The 21324-nt window shown below is 37.4% G+C and overlaps 1 protein-coding gene across 5 annotated transcripts in view; it reads left to right on the forward strand.

Annotated features, from left to right (window-relative positions):
- The first annotated feature begins 2318 nt into the window (after positions 1-2318).
- The window catches only part of WDR11 (WD repeat domain 11), a 43595-nt gene continuing 24589 nt past the window's right edge, over positions 2319-21324 (forward strand). Inside the window, exons 1-11 of one of the 5 annotated variants that reach the window (XM_027460318.3) lie at positions 2319-2508; positions 3469-3580; positions 6445-6598; positions 10530-10703; positions 12036-12219; positions 14293-14458; positions 15254-15368; positions 15758-15953; positions 17711-17811; positions 18342-18521; positions 19588-19672. In XM_027460318.3, coding sequence (XP_027316119.1) covers positions 2423-2508; positions 3469-3580; positions 6445-6598; positions 10530-10703; positions 12036-12219; positions 14293-14458; positions 15254-15368; positions 15758-15953; positions 17711-17811; positions 18342-18521; positions 19588-19672 — 1553 coding nt within the window. In that variant the 5' untranslated portion in view covers positions 2319-2422. Of the gene's footprint in view, positions 2509-2843; positions 2955-3468; positions 3581-6444; positions 6599-10529; positions 10704-12035; positions 12220-14292; positions 14459-15253; positions 15369-15757; positions 15954-17707; positions 17812-18341; positions 18522-19587; positions 19673-21324 lie in introns of those variants that run through there. The other 4 variants (XM_027460319.3, XM_027460316.3, XM_027460317.3 and 1 more) reach the window with 4 other exon arrangements.

Here is a 21324-nt window from a genome sequence, read left to right on the forward strand (position 1 = left end):
TGTATGCTTGTAGGCACCAACTTTGCCACCTGTGCCTCAGCGACCGCTGTCACCCACCTCCTGACCTGACCACCATCCTCGTGGCAAGCACGCACAGGAGGGATTTCACCAGTTATGATTTTGGTGGCTGCGAGGCTGAAGGAGTGACACCCTGCTTGCCACATGCCCCAGAGCTGAGCACGCTGCCCATGGAGACGATGCTGCTCAGCTGGGAATTGCTCCTCCATGGCATCTCCGCAGCAAAACCACCCCTGGGGGAGGCACACCCCGTGCAGCTGAAGGCACCGCTGCAGGGAAGCTTGAAGCAGAGACTGCTCTTTCCACCTGGACAGTGACCATCTGGGCTCCTGGGGAGTGTCCACTCACTCCAGGAGCTCTGAGCTCTGCAGAAATTGCAATATCTTGCAATTGTTATTATATTGTTTATTATTTATTGTAATATATCTTGTTAATTTGAAAAAAATGCTTTGTCTGTGAGTGTCTGTACCACACTGGTTCAGGAAATGCCACAGCCCCGGGGAGCATTTAGCTGAGGAGCTGATTCCGTGGGCTCCAATTGCACTCCTGGAGCTACAGCTCTGCTGCCTGTCCTGGCTCCTCCAGCAGGGCAAGGAGAACAGCTCAGCAGCCTCCTCAGCGCCGCGTGTTGCCGGTGTGCTGCATGGAGTCTGAAGGGGAGACTTGTGCAATGCGAGGCAAACCATGCCCTGGGAGCCCGATGGCTCCCATCGCAGTCCAAATGCTTCTTAAACTCCTGTCCCAGTGTGTGACCACCCTCTCGGTGAAGAACCTCTTCCTGATGTCCAGCCCGAACCTCCCCCACCTCAGCTTGACCCCATTCCCTTGGGTCCTGTCACTGGTCACTAAAGAGAAGAGATCTCACTAAAGAGAAGAGATCTGCCCCTCCGCTCCCTGTCGTGAGGAAGCTGTAGGCCGCCATGAGGCCTCCCCTCAGCCTCCTCTTCTCCAGGCTGAACAGGCCCAGTGGCCTCAGCCGCTCCTCGTATGTCTTCCCCTCTGGGCCCTTCACCATCCTGTAGCCCTCCTCTGGACACTCTCCAGCAGTTTCACGCCCTTTTTGTGCTGTGGTGCCCAGAACCGCACACAGTGCTCGAGGTGAGGCCGCACAGCACAGAGCAGGGCGGGACAATCCCTTGACTTCTCTTGATGGACTGCATGGGTGATCTGATCAAAAAAACAAAACCAAGTTTGTTAAACAGGACCCACCCCTCCTGAACCCATGTTGGTTGGGACCTATGACTGCACTGTCCCCCAGCTGTGCACCAGATAACTCCCAGGAGAATGTTCTCCATAATTTGACCAGGCACTGAGGTGAGACCGACAGGCCTGGAGTTGCCAGGGTCTTCGTTCTTGCCCTCCTAGGAAACTGGCACAACATTTGCCAGCTTCTAGTCAATTGAGATGTCTCCAGATTCCTGAGACTACTGAAAAATAATTGCGGGAGGTCCTGCGAATAGGGAACACAAGGTATCAGAAGCAGTGTGGCCAGCAGGGCTAGGGAAGAGATTGTCCCCCTCTACTCAGCTTTGGTGAAGCCACACCTTGAGCACTGTGTTCAGTTTTTGGCCCCTCGCTACAAGAAGGACATGGAGGTGCTCGAGCGAGTCCATAGAAGGGCGACGAAGCTGGTGAGGGGCCTGGAGAACAAGTCCTGCGAGGAGCGGCTGAAGGAGCTGTGATTGTTCAGCCTGGAGAAAAGGAGGCTCAGGGGCGACCTTATCGCTCTTTATAAATACATTAAGGGAGGCTGTAGCGAGGTGGGGTTTTGGCCTGTTCTCCCACGTGCCTGGTGACAGGACAAGAGGGAATGGGCTTAAGTTGCGCCAGGGGAGTTTTAGGTTGGATATTGGGAAGATCTTCTTTACTGAGAGGGTTGTGAGGCATTGGAACAGGCTGCCCAGGGAAGTGGTGGAGTCACCATCCCTGGAAGTCTTTAACAGACGTTTAGATGTAGAGCTTAGGGATATGGTTTAGTGGGGACTGTTAATGTTAGGTCAGAGGTTGGACTCGATGATCTTGAGGTCTCTTCCAACCTAGAAATTCTGTGATTCTGAGTTTTAGAGAACGTCTTTGCCAACTTTTAAGGCATCGGTATGACTGAAAGTTTGAGAGGCCGACCCTCATCCCCCAAGCACTGCCGAGGGCTCCCCCGGGAGGGCCTTTGCGGCTGGCTGTGAGGAACGAGGAAGATCGGGGCCCTCTCCTGCTCGGGGCCAGGGACAGGTTCGGGATTTCTGCTAAAGACTGAGACCCGCTGGCCGCACACCGGCAGCCCCGGAACGGCCGTTCGGCAGCCGCAGGGTGGCGGCGGAGCCGGGCGGGACGGACCGGCGGCGGCTGCGGCGCTTCCTGCGAGCGGGGCCGGGCAGGGCCGCGGCGCTGTGGGGCTCCGCGGGTCGCCATGCAGCCCTTCACCGTCAACATCAAGCTGGCGGCGAGGACCCTGACGGGAGCCCTGAGCGCGCCCAACAGGGGCGCGGCGGACTGGTAGGGGGCGCCGGGACACGGTGGGGGGGGAGGGGGGTGACGAGGGGTGGCTGCCAGGTCCCCTCCTCTTCCACCCCGAATTGCTCGAGGAGAAGGTGTTGGTCTGTGGGTGTCGGGGAGAGCAATGCCACAGCCCTGAGAGGGAGGGTGGGTGTGTGCCAAGCCCTCCAGGCAATGCCCTTTTGTGGGTGGAGCTCTTGGTGCTGCAACAGCCCATGGGGAGCTGGTGGCTGCTGCTGTTTCTGGGGTGGTTTGGGGCTTGAGGTGCAAAGGCCATCCGTGCCTCGGTGTTTGCATGCGTGGCTCAGAGCGAGAAGTTCGCCCAGCTGTGCTAGGAAGCAGTGACCCAGTGCTGCTGAATCCCACGGGGACAGCTTCAAATGAATTGGCCTGAATCCGGTCATTTTGGAAAAGTGTGACCTGTGCGTTTGGCAGCTTGCAAAGCAGTGAGCACTGAAGTTCTTGGAAGTTTTTAGAAACTTAATACCCTTTGACTGTATTTGCTTGCTCACTGTTCTCACCATATCCATGCAATTATTGTCAGAGGCCACGTTAATCCTTCCTCAAGTCAGACTGCATCAAAGACCTCAACGATTCCTGTAGTTCTTCACGTGCTTCCTCCGCCCCATGCATTTATATAAAAGCAAATATGTTCCTTACATATAACATTTGGGAATGCTGTGCATGTATTCCAGTATGATGTTTCAAATTTACAGAAGAGGATTTTTATAGATGGACACAAACGTGCTTCGTGGTTTCCACAGGGAATCATCAACACACAGTTCAGCAGATAGTGCTGCAATCACATTTTATAATGCTGCTGAATTTTATGTTATTAAGTAGTTTTTAGTGTTTGATGTTCATGTCCGGTAGCATACATTCAACTTACCAAAAAAGTTCTTGATGTGAACTGCTTTCTGTTCTTTTTTGCTTGTTTGATGATGGTATGTGCTTTTCTAGGGGCTGGCAAGGTTTGATTGCGTATGGATGCCATTCCCTTGTGTTGGTAGTTGATGCCAATACTGCCCAGACTTTACAGGTTTTGGAAAGACACAAAGCAAATGTTGTCAAGGTGAGACATGTTTTAAGGTGCATTACTTGATTCTGCTGTGTACCTTATTTTTCTAAATGGTTTTCAATACTCATAATTATATTAAACTCAATTTTAATGTAAACTCTGTTGTAAAGTACCCATATTTAACATGATCCCTCTTTTATGGTGAAATCAAACCACACATGCTAAAATTTGGGCTGAGGTCAATGTTACACTTTTAGATATTTAAAAATATATTTGAATCTTAGGAAGGAGGGGTTATTTTTCCGTTATCACGGAAGCAAAAGTTGTGCAGTTAGCAACAATCACAGAACACACGGCACTCAGTAAATCAATACCTGCCATGCCTTCTGGCATGTGTTTTGGCAGGCGTACCCTTAACCTTGTTTGTCTTCAGGCTAGCCTTTAAAATGAACAAGACATCAACTCCAATGTCTGTAATCATGTAAAACATATATATAAGTGGTATGGAGGCAGCAGCTATAATGATTATTATGTTTTAAAATCTGCACTTAGCTTAGATAACAAGTTGTAACGAAATACTTCTTGAGCCACTTAATGCTAGCATTTTCGCATACTTAGATGCATTCACTAGTTTTGAGCAGTAATGCTATTTCAATAGGAAACCAAGTATTGAAGTCCAAATAGTTTCCGTATAATGTGTAAGATAATTTTTCTGATCTACTCTCTGGTGATTTGTTAACAGAAATAGAGTGTAAGAAAATGACTTCTTGTGAGGAGAAAGAATGGAGAACAATTCTGTTCCACTTTAAGAAGTAGGAATTATTGTGAGGTCATAATTGTTGTAGATTCCTTTATGTACATTTCTGAAAAACTTTCTTTGAATCCTAACTGCCTCTATTTTTTTGTTGTTGTTGTTATGAATTTATAAATGCTAAAAGCATGTATAGACTGGAGGGGAAGTGTAAAAGATCTGCTCTGTCTGTTTGGCTGTTGAACTCTTTCTAGTAGAGATTCATGCCAGCAAACATAGTCTACAGGGGATCTTCTCCACTAAAACCTGTGCTTGAGTTTTGAAAAATTTCAAAACATGCCGCTTTCTGTAACAAAAAGAAGGAAAGAAAAAAAAAAAAAAGCAGTTATGTCATTTTCTGCAGTTTGTTTGGCTAATATTCTTTATAGACTTCCTGCCATTTGTGTGTTACAACTGTGTCTGGAATAGGTAATGGCTCCGCTGGAAAATGCTCCACGTTAGCTGTCATTATGGTAGTCCTGGCTTTTTGGGAGGCTGATAAATTTGTATGCAGTGGATTATACCTGACTGCTTTTGTACCTGTACAAAGAGTACTGGAAAGGGTGTTTTTACAAAAGAAAATGTAATTATATGAAGAATTGTTTGGTCTGTCACCAAAAAAAAAAAAAAAAAAAAAGTACTGAAATCTACATTTATGTCTGTTTTGCTGAATTAGTAAACAGGGTTAATAAGGCTGTAAATTAGGTGAGATAATTTCTGAAAAAAATAAAAATAAAAATTGCCTGTGATCCCTGTTTCTGACCAATACTGCTACATTTTGAAGTCAGGGTAGAGAGGCAAAATGATTTCTTTTAGCAAAAGAGCAGGTCATGCGTGGGGACTTTGTTGGAGCAGAGTGACTGCAATGCGAAAAGAGGGCTCGTGGTGCTAGAGAACAGTAGGAGCTCTGTTTAAGACTGCTGGTGTAAAGGCCTCCTTTTCATTGTTCATAACCTGGTGACAGATCTGCCCTTGGGAACTGATGTTTTCCAAAATTGGTGCTTGCTTCAGAGAAACATATATTTAACTGAGGAAGAAATAGCTGTGTAGATTTCAACAGCTGTGTAATTTTAATACTACATAGCTACATGCAGGCGCCCTCAAGGATAATTTTATTTTGAGCAGCAGGGAAGCAGGAGTTACAAAACTGAAATCTGCAGGTAGAGGAGACTCTCCCAAGAATTATTCTGTTATTCCAGTAGAAACGTGCTTTGGGTTGTTAGCCAGAACTCTTTGAAGATTGCTTACTGTGCAGGTGTAAAGGTTGTTTAATTTATTCAGCCAAGCTTTTGGGATGCATACTGGTAAAACCTCTGACAGGGATAGCACAAAGGTGGCTACAGTGCCCTGAATGCGGTTATAAATCTAACTCATGTTGTAAAGTTAGTAGCACCTAATTATAATCATATTTTTTTTTAAAGTATCATGATTTCAATATCTGTGCAAACAGTTGTCCAGCTGTCAGTTGTTCCAGCTGTCTAGCTGCAACATCATTTCTGTAGTATATACATTCTCATTACCTTAATATTAAAGTTTATTATTCTGTTAGTGTCTCCATTCTCCCTTAGGGGTAGAACTTGGCCTTTAAAGTGGGTAGAAAAACAATTCTGTATTGAATATGTAGGGAGGGAGCCAGTATTATCTGTTACATTCTCTGGAGACTTGTAGATGGAATGTTTCAAATTTCAGGCTACATCATTTACATATGTATTGCCATCTTCTTGCAAGCCAGTGCAGTTGGCAATCCCAAACCAGAAAGTGGTATATGAAAATCTGTTTTGGTGACATCCTGAATAGGGTAAAGAAGATAGCAGATGCAGTTTCTTCTAAATATTTGAGTAGACTTCTAATATTTGTAGTCCGTATATATGGATTGTTGTAGTTTATATTCAGGAACAAGGAATACTGATTTATGTAAATTTGAAAATACCATCCATGCTGACATGCATCACAGTTGTAAGATATCTTAAATTTGCACGACTGATACATGTTTGCACAGATGTTATTAACTGTTGTTACCCTTTTTTGATGAATTAATTATTTGTTTATCCATCTGAAAAATATTTTGTATGATCTTTGTTATATATATATGCTTCGTCTCTTGACTACTTTTCATCTGTATCTTCAGGTTAAATGGGCTAAAGAAAATTACCATCACAATATTGGATCTCCATATTCTTTACGTTTAGCTTCTGCTGATGCTACTGGAAAAATAATTGTATGGGATGTGGCAACAGGAACAGCGCGTTGTGAAATACAAGAACATGCAAAACCAATTCAAGGTAATGATAATGCATGACGTTTGAATGGAAGTTCCTTTATGGAGCATCATGTACAAGTCAATCGCCAAGGGCTTGTAAACTGTGCTCAGTTCTGACGTAGAATTTTACAGTCAGTATTACAAGCCTGTATGTTCGTCTACTCGCTTTTTTTGTAAATGTAAGAACGTTTGTTCTTTGTAAATGTCTCCCAGAGAAATGCTGTGAGATTTAAACCATACAGCAACATTTTTTTTAAGATCTGATGAAAACTTATGGTCTCTTTTTATTAGTATCATTGACTGGAGTAATAATGTTTATGGTGTCAAGTATATCTTCCTATTTTTGAGTTGGGGATGTAATGCAGCTTGCATTGTGGCTGAATATTAGTGCCATCTGTTGTGCTGTAGTATTTTGTTGTAAGTAAAAGTTACAATTGTGCAAATATACTTTGACAATTATGTTCATTGCTACTGATTAAGTATATGAGCATGACAACATAAATCAGAAGGGTTTCTTTTTTGTGCATGTGTACAGTTTTCTGATTTGTAGGATCAGGGCAGCTTTTACATGCGCAGATAGCAATTTTACAACATGAAAAGTAAAATGGAGAAAGAACAATATATTGTGCGAATTTTAGAGTAGATGACAGTTTTAAACAAGGTAGGTTTCATGCATAGTTCGAGTTAGTTGTATGCAGTTTTGACAGTGAGTATGACAGACTTGAACTAGGTTTCAGCTGCAGTCAAATAGTCCCAGTAAATGGGAAGGATTAACGCAATTGAACAGTTGAGAGAGAGAGGAAATTTTGAGAGAGTATAAATAACTGTGTTTTGTGTTCGTTTGAGAAGACAATTCAGTGGTGATACTTGCTGCTTTTTATTCTGTTCTGCGGATGGTAGCCCAGTGCTGATCGGAAAGTCTGAAAAATAGGCAGTAAATTCTGCCTGAACAAATCTGTGCAGCTGGATGTTTGAAGATTCTTCATCTTGTTTCCATGAAAAAAGATCATGATCTCATTCAGGGATTCTCGGTGTATTTGTGCCCAGGATGTACATATTTTTTAAATGCATACATTTTATAAATCTCTACAGGAAGTAAACAAAACAAATGAATCGAAACCAAAAAGAAATCAGAAGAAAAGGAGAAGGAACTATATATATATATTTCATGTTGTAAGCTATAGAAGACCTATGCTTGCCTGTGCTACATGTAGAAATATTTAGAAGCCTGGTATTGAGATCGATGCTGTCTTAGTTGGGCTGATGAAGGATAGAGAACGGAAAATGTAGCCACTGGTCAGGTATAACACAATTAAGAAGATACGGAAAAGTAATTGTCTTTTTTTCTTTGTCTTTTGGTGTTTGTTTATTAGTAAGGTGCCATCCATCAGATGCTCCCTTTCATTAGTTAATGTCTTGCACTTCACCAGCGAAGAAGTTGAAGTAGTGGTTAAAACTCACAGCAGGGCATCCAACTATCTAGGTTTAATTCCTGCTTACATCACACATCCATTATTGTCTTTACTGCTGCTTTAATGAGTGCAGCTGTAGTTGAGGATAGTACTGTATTAAAACTGTTTGGTTCTAATTACTTGGTGTTGTCACTTTTCTGTGTACTGGAACCACTCATAACAGAGCTGTCCAAGAGCTAGTTTGAGTTAGAAAGCCACACTGCTGTGGCTGGACCACTCTTGTTACCTAAGCCACTGATGTGAGGAGACTGCTTCCAGCACCAGGTGAGCTCTTTGTTTAGCTGGAAGGGATAAATCTACGAGTACAGCAGCATCTGTGCGCTCTGCTGCATGTTCTAGATTTCCGTTTATTGCCACTGCTGCCCACACTAGCAATATATTTCCATGTTATTTCTGAAGTAAAATTTAGAACGCTTTGTTTCTAAAGAGACTACCACAATGAATTTCTATAAATAATTTATTTTAAAACTTGCGATGATGCTTGTGTCACACGTGCATTTTGTCTTGATTTCTACTACTGGAAAACCCACTTAGTTTGTTTTTTGTTATACTTCTGTTTCTGTGAAGCCTGTGAAAGTACATACAGTATTGCAGTGTCCTGTAAGTCTGGTAGTGAGACAATGAATGTTTATTCTTTCCATTGAAGATATTTTTTTTTCTGTTTATTTCTTCTTTTTTTGTGTTATAACTTGCATTTTATTTATCAGTGACACCAATTCACTGAATGTTTGGTGTGGTTTTGACCATGCCATTTGAAGGTTTTTCCAGGTTTGCAGGCCCGGTGAAGGCTTTTCAATCTGCTGTTCTATTGGGTAACAAATAAAGTAATATGCAGTGGAATTAAAGTTCTGTTCTTTCATCAGTCCCTGGTTTAATTTAGCAATAGCTTTTAACAAAAGCAGTTTCTTTTGCTTTCCATCTGCTTCTGAAGCCTCTGGCTATTTTTTTTTTACAGGCGTGTAGAAAATGTGCAAATAGAGATCAAGCACCAAGGTGATCTTCTGGTGCTCTCGGTATTATCTGCAAGAACGTGGCAGGATAACAGCTGGAGCTTCACTGTTTCAATAAAAAGAAAATCAGTGCTTCAGTGTAAGGCACTTGTCTTTATTTGATCCAGAGTCTACATTCACCTGGGAAGCAGTTAACCATTTGTTTACTTGTAGTGTAACTGATCAGGACACAAATGGTTTTATTTTTATTTTTATTTGTTAATTTTCCTTCTGAGACCCATTGAGAAACACTTACCAACTCTCAAAAAAAGGTGAATTGTTAAAACAGAAGAATGACTTAGGAAGAATTTTTTTTTCCAACATCTTAATATGTATGGATATGCTGTAGAGACACTGTGACTTGTTGAGGCCGTGCTGTGGTAAGAGCTGGACTCGGGGGGACACTTCATTGCCTGTCTGGCCTGTGTAGCATGTATGTGGCTCCAACACAGGTCCTTTCAAGTAACACAGGTAGCTTCTGTAGTTCTGGTAGTTCTTGTTTACTTTTCATCTTATTCAAGATTCAAGTTTGATTTCTTTTTTTTTTTTTTTTTTTTTTTAGAGATTTATAAATTTACCAAAAATTAAGACTTCGTTATGGCCTTCATTTTAGTTTAATAGACAGTTGCTTTTCCCACCTTATTTTTCCACCTTATTTTTGCTTGATGAAAATAAATTTACCAAGATGATCAGTGTATTGACCAAGATGATTAATTAAACAATATATATTATTACACACACACACACACACACACACCCCAACAAAATAGGTATAAAAGTTATTAGGTAAATCACTACTTTTGGGGTAACAGATCCAACCCATCTCCAAATGCAAAGGGCCTTAATTGTTCTAGTACAGCTTTACCAGTGTAGTCACCTCTGATTCTTCTGGCTGATATATCTAAGTTAGAAAGCATAGGGTTTTATGCTCATTTAGCTTAAATGTTTAGATGATACTGAGTTGTGATGATTGGCAACCATGCCTCTTCAGACTGACCCTAGCGTTTGAGGTTGTATTTCTATTTTTGATTGTGTATTAGAGTCATTTTACACCTGAACTCAAGACTCTTGCTAAGAAGTATTTGAAGTGGAGAAAACATTAATTTCCAGGTCACATACTGAAACCACCCATCTGTTAAGTTGGGATGGTGTATGATTCTCTTCATTGTGACTGATGTGGTTCTGTGCAATGCAGCACGTTTTTTTCAGGTACAAATTTGCTGGCTGAAAACAACTGACAACCTTCAGATAGGTTGTGGGTGCTGTGCTTGTGTGTGGACATGTACAACCCAGTGCATTGCTGCTTGTTAAAAGTATAAATTGAGACTATAAAATGAATTTATTTTTTAGAATTGTGAAACAGAAGTACCTTGTTACTAACAAGTTGCTAATCATTTCATTAAAGACGAAGTGTTACAGAAGAATGGTTTCAAAATAGAACTATTTGTGAAAATTTATTTCAATGTTCAATTTTTCTTCTTTCTTTTGACAGACATGCAGTGGTTGTGGAATCAAGATGCTTCTAGAGATTTACTGCTCGCAGTTCATCCACCTAACTACATTGTACTGTGGAATGCAGACACAGGCACCAAACTTTGGAAGAAAAGTTATGCAGAAAATATCCTGTCTTTTTCATTTGACCCCTTTGATCCATCACACCTAGCTTGTAAGTTTTTATGTACAAAATAGTAAGAAAGAACAGTTTTAGTTTACCATTGGTTAGTTGGAACTAGCAAAAAAACAAAAATTCTGTATGATGGTATCAAGAATCACAGGTAGTTGTGTTGTAGTACCATTAAAGTTGGAGAGGAGCTATAATGGAAGGAAAAAAAGGCATGCTGTAAGAAACACAGCCAGAGAGTTTGCAGGTGTGACCTGAATATGTGTGACCAGGATAAACCTTAGACTTAAATCTTAAACTAGAGGTTGTGACATTAAAGTAATCGATTAGTGAGATTTATGTTATTAATGCCAGGAAGAAATTTCAAAACAAAGACAGGAGTCTTCAGCCAGTATAGAATTTGTCTGAAAAATTATGTCATTGGGGTGGGGAGGGGAAAAGTGCCCATGAATAGAGAATACAACTTAAAGATCTGAAAAGATATGTTTGTGACTTCATAAAGAAGATGGAAAACATGGAGACAGGAGCTTGGAGAAGCTGGATACAGAGAACCATGTTAAGCTGACATAAAACGCTATAAAATAATTGTATGCTGAGAGTGAATCCAATGAAATGAGAATAGACCCAGATAAATGGCATCTTCAACAGAAAGGTTTTTGTTGAAGGAAGAATGTGACCATCAGTTTCCGAAAATCCAAATGTTGAGGGGGGGGAGATGCACACATTCACATTTTAGCAGAAAGAAACTAAGATAAATGTGTCATTGTTTTTTCACTTATCTTTATTACTCCTGATCTGCAGAAGACAAGTTGCAGTTTCCAGTCTTTGTAGGTTTTATTATTGTTATTATTTGCCATACCATTCAACCTAGACAGAGAGCTTTTCGGTATAAACATGTAATAAAATCTTAGCTATATCTTTACAGCTCAGCTGGGTCTTTATGCTGCCACATAAATGATGTGCTAACAATTCTTTGAGCAATGCACTTCATGAGAACAGAAAGTGGTTTTATAGCCAATGTAGGCAGCTCCGCTATTTACATTATGAAGCTTCCTGAAAAATAGTTTATGACAGACTAACTATACTGTACAAATATGAAGGGGCAACCCAGATGTTTCTACGGATAACCTCCCTTTTTTATTGTTAATATTTTTAATACAGATTTAATTTTGAAATAATTGTGCCGATTTTCATTAATAGTAGTTGACCATCTTCTGCTCTTTCAGTAGAAGGTTCCTGTAAGATAGAATTTTCTGTCTTAATATATTAATGTATTAATAATGCTATTATGATTTCTTCTCACCAAAATTTCGTTAAAATAAAATGCATCAAAAAATTGCAGATTTTATTTTGTAAAATTTGTTTTTCTTGGTACAGTGCTCACAAGTGAAGGAATAGTGTTCATCTCCGACTTCTCTCCTTCGAAAGCTCCTGCCAGCTCAGGGAAGAAGGTTTACATTTCTAGTCCCCATTCCAGTCCTTCTCACAAGTTGGCTGCTACTACAGGGGCCAAAAAAGCCCTTGATAAAGTGAAAATCTTAATCAGTAATGAAAAACCAAGGTAGGTTGCAAATATTTCTTCTGAGGTAATGTTTTTTTAATACCTATGTATTGTATAGATATTATTAGGTTATTATTATATTAAATATTGTAAGATAATATTTTTTTAAAGAAAAAAGTTTATTTAAGGAATAGACAGACTGAGAATAGTAATTTCTATTCTTTGTCTTCATGGGTCTGAATTTAAGAACATTGTAAATTGTGAGGACAGTCTCTTTGGCTTCTAGTAGTTGCGTGCTTTAACCTTTGTTTCTTAGTTGATGCACCTTAGTTTGATTCAATGGATGTGCCCTTTCAAAAAACAGTTCCTCATTTTAGTTGCAGCTTGCTTTTTAAAACATAACTGTGCTCTGTGTTATATTATATTTTCATGCAGGTGTTCAGAAACATCTTTCTTGGGGGAGGGATGGGTAAAAGATGAAAATAGGATAATGTAATTCATTTTAATTGTGGAATGAGAAAGGAGATATTAAAATATAATTTCTTCAAGTACTAATACTTGTGAGGAGCTGTTATCCCAAAGTAGTTTGTAATAGTGCCATAACAGGCATTTTTTAAGTTAAGTGTATAAATAAAATTAGATTTTGTACATATATTTATGTGTTTTATGACCTTTTAAAACCAAAGATGTTGCTTTTTAAGATTTATTTTTTTAAGAACTTCTTGGCCTTTTTTTTTTTGTGGTACAATTAGTTTTTCCTTTCATTTTTACACTTCCCTTTCATTTGCACTTTTAATTTTTGTAGTAGTAGTGACTAGAACTGACTAATTAGAGTACATTGTCAGTTAGCACTTGACATGAGACTTTAGTGCAGGTTTGAAATTTATATTCTGTTTTAATAAGCTGTTTGTATTGCAAACTGAGGAGGAGACTTAAAGATATGTTATTTGGTAATCATATAAGAAATTAAGATTTTTATGTTAGCTTAAAGATTGTGATCTTGTCACTTTGTGTTCTGTGATGCTCTATCTGATGTAGTACATCAGGCACCTGATTTTCAAATACTGGGACAGTACATACGCTGCTGCAACCTTTTGTATGCTCTGTGATAATAGAATATCAACAAAGATACTGTTTTTTGTATTCATCCAATTGTATTTTAAGCTGTATATTAATATTGCCAAGGGTATGATAGTCATTTCTTTTATCTATTCCTTTCTCTCTAGAACACCACAAAATACTAGAATGGGAAAAAAAGGAAGAAAAATTGTAGCAGCAGTGATTTATCTGGTTTTATATTAATTTAGGGAAACTTTGAGGAAAGAGGTGCAGGAAATTGTCAGAAAAGTGATTACAAACAGAAGGTGATTCATAGTCCTAGGGAAAGGAATGAGAAGCAAGAACCATGTAAGAGGGATTTAGTGTATGGCAGAGTGAGATTAAAAACAGACAAACAAAACCCCTTGAAAGGGATGATACATTAAATCAGTTAAGAGAGTTTCTGAACTGAACACAGAAGATGATTGATCATGAAAATCATGAAAATGATTTTCTTCAATGTGTTTTACATACAGTTCATTGTATTAGACATACCTAATGAACCCCTTTATGTTGCAACCTGTCACCTATTGATCAGCAAAACAATGAACATTCCTGTTCTCTGCTTTCTCTGAGTTTGAAAATTGGTGTTTTTGATACGCTAGTTCAGTTCATTTCAAAATAAAGTAATACACATAATACAAATTTGAAGGAAGCAGTATTGTTAAAGGTAACTTCCATGATTACCAGTGAAGTCATGGCAGCTAGCACATTTCATAATTGAATTGCTTTCTCTTTGCGTTGTGCAAGAACTATACTTGTACAATTTGACTCACCCATTATTTTAAAAATTACTCTATAATCTTATTTGGATAAAAGGCAACAGTGTGTCTTTTGAAGGTTGGTGATGCTGTTCATAGCTGAACTAATTAAATAGAAATCTATAGTTTCCCAGTGATCAAAATGGGGAATGCTAGAAAGAAAAGCATTTGCACTGTTAATTTTATTTTGAACTTCAAATATTTGTTGATGCTGAACTTAATTAAAGTTGTTCTTTTCTGGACCACTTACAATTTATTTTTTGACATTTTGCAGTGCTGAATCTGTAACACTCAATGACTGCCTTCAGTTGTCATACTTGCCTTCCAAAAGAAACTACATGCTATTACTGTATCCCAGAGAAATTCTGATCCTTGACTTGGAAGTGAATCAGACAGTGGGTGTGATTGCCATTGAAAGAACGGGTGTGCCTTTCCTACAGGTAATGAAAATTTGATAGGTGTCTGTCATCGTAATGGTTTATTATGATCATTTACAAGTACATGACTCATGGGTAGTTGTATTGTGATGAATACTAGAAGATGCAAAGAAGTTAGCAGGAGAAATGTCCTCTGAACCAAGCACTGTTTAATTTAGTTTTCTGAAGTCTGCTGCAAACCCACTTCATTTCGTGGTGTTACAGAAGTTACCAGTGTGGAAATAGTGCTGTGGAGAAAGGACATTTCATTTTCTTCTGGTTAAGCTATTTAAGCTAGGGACTTTGTGAGCTGATTCACTAGTTTAATTTCAGTTACCTGATAATAAAGGTATTTTGGTTCATTTAACAAAAAAAAAAAAACAAACCTGTTTTGACAACCTCATTAAATTCTTTGATTTCCATATATGGTTATGTCTTAGGTGGGATTTGAGTAGTATGGTTTCCAAGATTTTTAAGAGCCATGCTTTTTTCCATGATAAGCTATATATATTTTTACACTTTGATTAAGATTTGAAAAGTAGTCCTTAATAATGAGTTAAAAAATGTAATAATTACTCAATCATAAAAATAGATGATATGCAGCTCTTGGCTTTTCTTGTTGTTTTGTTGTTGTTTTTTTTTCTTTTCCTGTCATTGATTCTTGACTTTGCTTTAGTAGCTATAGAAATTCATTTAAGTGTTGCTTTAATGGTAAATTTTTTGTGATTGTCTTGAATACATCATGAATATTATTAAATTACAAGCATATTCAACAAAGAATAAAATATTGATAACATAATACGGTATGTTTCTGCCTAGGTAATTCCGTGTTTTCAGCGTGATGGGCTATTTTGCCTACATGAAAATGGTTGTATAACTTTAAGAGTTCGCAGACCTAACTGCAGTATAACTGGAACACCTAATGAAGAGCCAGGTAAGTTTTGTGCCAGTAATGGCCAGAAATTAACTTTGAGGCATTTTAGTTAATACTTCAGCACCAGTGTCAACCATCATGCCTTGTACTGGATGGTTAATTGCAACCTTTCCAATGTTTTTTCTCTTAAGTAAATACGTTAAATTTATACTGTGTTCTACCAAGAATTGTTTTTGATTCCCCTGATACCTAATGAAAATAAAATATCTCCTGAAAATCCTTTCATCACTAAATATTACTCTAATTAGGAACTGCTGCAACACTTAAATGTACAAGAAAGTTTTAAGTACAAGATTATTTGCTTTGACCTAGTCTAAACTCTGCTGAAAGATCACATTGCATGTTTTCTGTTTTAATTGTTGGTCATTTATGGCACATTGATGTTACAGATCCGGACCCAGTTCAGGAACTGACTTACGATTTAAGAAGCCAGTGTGATGCAATTAGGGTAACAAAAACAGTTCGGCCGTTCAGTATGGTGTGTTGCCCCGTGAATGAGAATTCTGCAGCTCTCATTGTCAGTGATGGCAGGGTAATGATCTGGGAATTAAAATCCAGTATTTCTGGCAGAAATCTGCGTAACAGGTAATGGGATTTATTTTTCTTTTCTGTTACATTTACAAATGGCACTTAATTATATTCTGAAAGTAATGGTATTGTGCTTCTGTGTGTGATGTGCTATACATGTGTATGAAAGAGGGGAAGGGGTGTTTGGAATAAGGAAACAAAAGATAAGAATGAATATCACATTATTTTGGGGGAACATTTTCTCATTTGGCTTTCTGCAGACTATATAATTTTCCTCAGAAATGAATCCCTCATTTTCAATCACATGAAAGGACTATGAAATTAGTCTGGAAAGATTATTTTCTTAGCAGGAAGAAGGTTTTTACCTAGATTTGTGTGAATTTGACAAAAAGCATTATGAGTGCATAGTAGGTGTCTTGAATATGTCTGTGTAAACAACGAACAATTTTATATGCCAAGTCTTTAGAGTTTTAAATTTTGAACAGTCTCTAAAAATGCTGTGTGGAGTAGTATATTTCTTTGAACACTGAGTGCATTGAAGCCATTGCTGTAGTTAAGCTTTAATATACTATTGGGTAATATAAGTAACTTACTGTCATTAACAAACAAAAAAAATACAAAATTCTTAATATACTTTTAAATGCTACAAATACCAGATTTTCAACATAGATACTTTTGTTGTTCAGTGTTTTAACATTTTTATTCTTGCTGTTTCCCCAAATGCTATTAGATGGATTCCTTGTGCTGCATAGCCAATAGAGCTGTTTAGGTTCTATATGTTGCTGAGTTTTACTTCTTGGATTCCTAAGCTCATTTCTAAAACATTGATTTTTGTCATGATTATATAACGAGGAAAAATGTAACAATACTGTAAGAACCATTGAGCCCAGAAGAATCTGGATATGGTTGGATTGTACTGAAAAGTAAACCATATTTCTAGTTGGCAGGGAGTCTTTAATGGGTTTTTAAAGAGTCTTCCTGTAGTAGCTCATGATTTTGCTGGGTTTGATGATCTTAATTAAAATTTGAAGTCAAAGTCTGTTAAACTGGAATTTTGAAGGAAAAGGCTTTGTTCTCACCTTAAACTGAATTTTTATGTACAGCTGTCTGCAGTCAGTAGTCTTTGGTCTTTGCTTATCATGGGGGCCTGTCCTCAGCCCAGCTGGATATAATTCATCGAGGTTGAAGGGGTTGTTTGAATCCCTTTCAGCTATGGATTCTACTGGAACCCAATCACACCTCTTGGGGAAAATAACTCAAAAAAAAAAAAATTATGCATGGTAGGTAGATATCTCACAAGACTATTAGCATAGGTAATGTTTCTGTTGTAGCTTTATGTACAAAAAGGCAGCTGTTTCCTATGTTTAGGTGAAAGGCTTTGCTTCAGTTCTAGGTATCATTAACTGGAAGCCATATAAGAATTTTTTTCTGAGCAAAAGTTGGGTAATATGTTCTTAAATGTCAAAATATTAATGAATGTTTCTTAGCTATCTTCCCTAACATACCTCTAAATATTAAGAATGTATTGAAAAGCCTCCATGTAAAGGTTAGGTACACTTCAGAACAAGGAATACATCTGCCTGTTTTCTCTTACAAATATCCGTGTAGGGAAAATTAAAATTACTTTAAAATATGTACATCTTTGTGTGCATTATCTCCTGGTAAATGTTGGGAATAATCTTGTCAAAATATGCTGCAAGTAATAAGCAGTAAATATACTGAATGAGCAACTTGGGAAAAAGCTGAACTAAGGGCTTGAGTAAGCAGGCCATCCAATTTGCTTTAGGAACTTGTTTTCATTTCTTTTACAGTAGTTCGAGTGCATCACCTTTGTATTCTCCAGTCTCGTTCTGTGGAATTCCTGTAGGAGCATTCCAAAATAAACTTCCTGACCTCTCACTAGACAACATGATAGGTAAGAATATCTTCCACTAATTACTGCTACTGGTTTTTAGGCCTTTTGAATCCTTTTACTTAAGATTCCATATGTTAGAATTATTTTCTATGCAAGTGAAGTTGTAGTTCTGAAAGAAAGAATACAGTTCTCATTTGCTAAAAAAAAAAAAAAATAGATTAATAATTTCTAGGCTTTTATATTGAGACCCAACTCTCAAAAAAAAAACCAAACAAACACTAAAAGTACAAAGAGAAGGACTCTTGAATTCTGGAAGAAGACTGAAATGATTCCTCTTTTTCTTCCTTTATTTTTTTATTTTTTTAAATGTTAGGAAAGAAAGTTAGTATTGCAGTATTGGAGAAATTCACTGAAGTACTGTGTTCCAAAAAGCTGTATCATACTGAGTTCAACAAGAAGAAATGCCTCATTAATAAGCTTTGATATTTTGTATGTTTAGGTGATTCGCAATTTTTGTTTTATAAACTCCTGCATAACTTATTGTAATACCAGATTAAAATTGAATACTAACAAGAGCTTTAATTTTTAAGCAGGGCAAGGGACAGTTGCTGGAGAAGAACAGTTGAGAAGTTCTTTTCTGCAAGAAGTGCACCTCAAATTTTTGCTGACTGGACTTCTTTCAGGACTTCCTTTGCCTCCATTTGCTATCCGCATGTGCCCACCTCTTACAACAAAAAACATTAAACAGTATGAGCCACTCCTTGCTGTTGGTAAGTATCTTGATTAGCTTATTGATTGGTCTGCAAATTATATATTCTAGATTAAATACATATATAGTATTAACAAAGGAAAAAAAGATCTAATTTTGTTCCTGTGTAATTAATCACAAATAGTGACCCTCGTATTAGTTTGCATTGAAGATTCATAGAATTCATTTCAGATTCATTTTCCCTGCCTCAAGCTAAAGAAAGGCTACCTGAAAACTTACAAAATCTTAGCAAGATTGTGTTTACCTTATACCTACATTTTAAGATTTTTATATAAGCTGCAGCTGTTGTGAAGCACAAATACAGGTGAAATACAAAGATTAAGAAGCAAATATTAGGTAGGTGTAGAGTGCATTTAGAGCAACGTCTGTAGCATTCTAAACTTAAGGTACCTGAATGGCAATGGTTTCCATTGCTGTGTTTAAATAAAGTTGATGAGCGTAAAGGAAAAAAAGATGAGTAAGTCTTCCCAGTGTCTAATAGAAAATTGTAACTTTAAGTGTTTCAGGAGGTATTTGATCTACTTGAAGCTTATAGCTACCAAGTTACTAATTTATAATTTGAGAAAGGTCGTTATTTCAGGGATGAGAAAGCAGAATTACTTTAATGATTTGGTAAAATTTACATATGATTCTCCACTGGGATTACTGATGGATAACGGTTAATACTCTTCCTTGAGGAATTTGCTCTTCTTGAGTAATCAAAACAAAATCATTCCTTTCTCCTGCTACTGTGTATGTTGCAGAGAAAAGGAAAATCAATATATTATACGATAATAATATACAATTGTATATTATACAATTATACAAGGAAAATCAATATATTTTCTATAGGCTCTACAAAGACAGATTTCAGGGAAATGTCTTGACTGAAACTGTTTGCTGTCTGCACAGAATTTTGGAGGGTATAATATTTGGTACTTAAGCACTAGAAATCAAAATACATTTTCTACATTTCTTTACAATAGTTAATGTGGAAAAAAAAAGGAGAAATAGCTGTAAATCCCATGAAAGACAAGAATAAAAGTGGTCTGTATATGTATTTTTTTTTAAATAATCACTTTTTGTAGGTACAAGTAATGGCTCCGTCCTGGTGTTTCATCTCACAAGTGGTCTCTTACACAAAGAGTTAAGCATCCATTCCTGCGAAGTCAAGTAAGAGTTTAATTCCTACCATAATCATTCTGGGAGACAAATTTAAAACATCTAATGTTGAAGAAGCAATATGGGGGGTCTTGTTTCATTGTTAAGGACATTCAACTAAATTACCCGTTGAGTAGTCTAACCTGCCAGTGTTTTTGCTCCGTATAACCAGTAATCCATGTCAAAATCAGAGTGAAAATTACATTCAACTCTAAATATTTAAATTGTTTCAGTGCCTGCTGATCTAGGATGCATATCAGCTACTTGCAGTTTCTTTAGTACACTGTGGTACAAAGAAGTCTTTTTAGCACAAGAAAGTCTATTTCAGGGTCTTATTTATAGTCATGACTAGCACATTATGTTCTTTGAAATAACTCTGCTTTGTACAGAAAAATTTATTTATTTCGCTCACTTGTGTATGAAATTTCTATTGAGACAGATCTAAATGAGGTTAAAATAATTTTACCTTTAAAAGATTTTAAAGATTGAATACAGGACTCAGTATTTGTCTATCCTAAGTAGGAACAGAGTAAGTTGTAAAGCTGTTGTATATGTTTGGAATTTTTTTGTTTACACAATGGCATAATTAGTGGCAAATATATTCAAGATAGTCCTGGCTAGATATGTATTTCCAGACAGGTTTAAGTATGGAAAATAAAATTATTATTTTTAATAGTAATATTAGTAAAAATTTATATCTGAGTTGTGGCATGAAACCTTCTTCAGGCTAACGTCTTCATTTTATTTTTCATTCTACAAAAAGATGAGAAAAACAGGTGGCTCAGAATAGCTAGATCTAAGAGAGTTCATTATGTAAACCTGCTTTGAATCTACCACCAAAATCACAGAAGCATATTTGCACATAATTTGGTTTTGTGGTGTGATTAGTAGGCACTAATCCGTTTGAATGTTGGTTGTTTTTTCTTGTTTCATGCCATTAACTACTTAACAAAGTTATTTTATATTCTGTTATGCAGCCTAGGTGGATACTATTGCTTTTTTTTTTGCACTACAGTGATTATAGAATTCAAAATTAAAACCTCTACGAGCACTTGACAGATTTAATAATGGGGAGACAGAAGGAAAAATACTTCTGAAAAAAAAAAAAAAGATTTTGTTTTTATCTTTTATTTCATTTAGGTTCCACGTATTATTGGAATTATTTTTAGTGGGTACTTTTCACTGCAAATTTTTTGCAACGTTTCAGAAAATACTGAAAAAGTTTTTTTCAGAAAAAAGTTTCAGAATACGTTGTATTCCTAGCAACTGTCCTTGCACTAATGATAATTTTAGAATAAAAAGTGATTGTGAATTTTGTTTAATGCTCACAGTCATAAACTGTTACCTATTTAAATATTTATTTTAGTTTCTTTGTCCAGATCTTAGTGGTATGAGGACTTTCTACATAATTTTCACAAGTTCAGGGGAGTGCTTTAAGCAATGTAGAAAATGGCACTGTGAGTTTTAAAATTAACATTCATGGAGTGCAATTCTTTTTCCTTCAGTGGGAATTTTTACTTTACATCTAGAACGTAGATAAGTTGCATAATGCCTCTATTTCAGTTTTAACTGAAAACACAGCTTCAGGGAACTCCATTATTTTAGTATGATAATACCCTGGAATTGGAACTCAATGCCAACAAAATTTTCAGTGCCTTATAGTT

This window comes from Anas platyrhynchos, chromosome 6, assembly GCF_047663525.1.
Source record: "Anas platyrhynchos isolate ZD024472 breed Pekin duck chromosome 6, IASCAAS_PekinDuck_T2T, whole genome shotgun sequence".
NCBI lineage: Eukaryota > Metazoa > Chordata > Aves > Anseriformes > Anatidae > Anas > Anas platyrhynchos.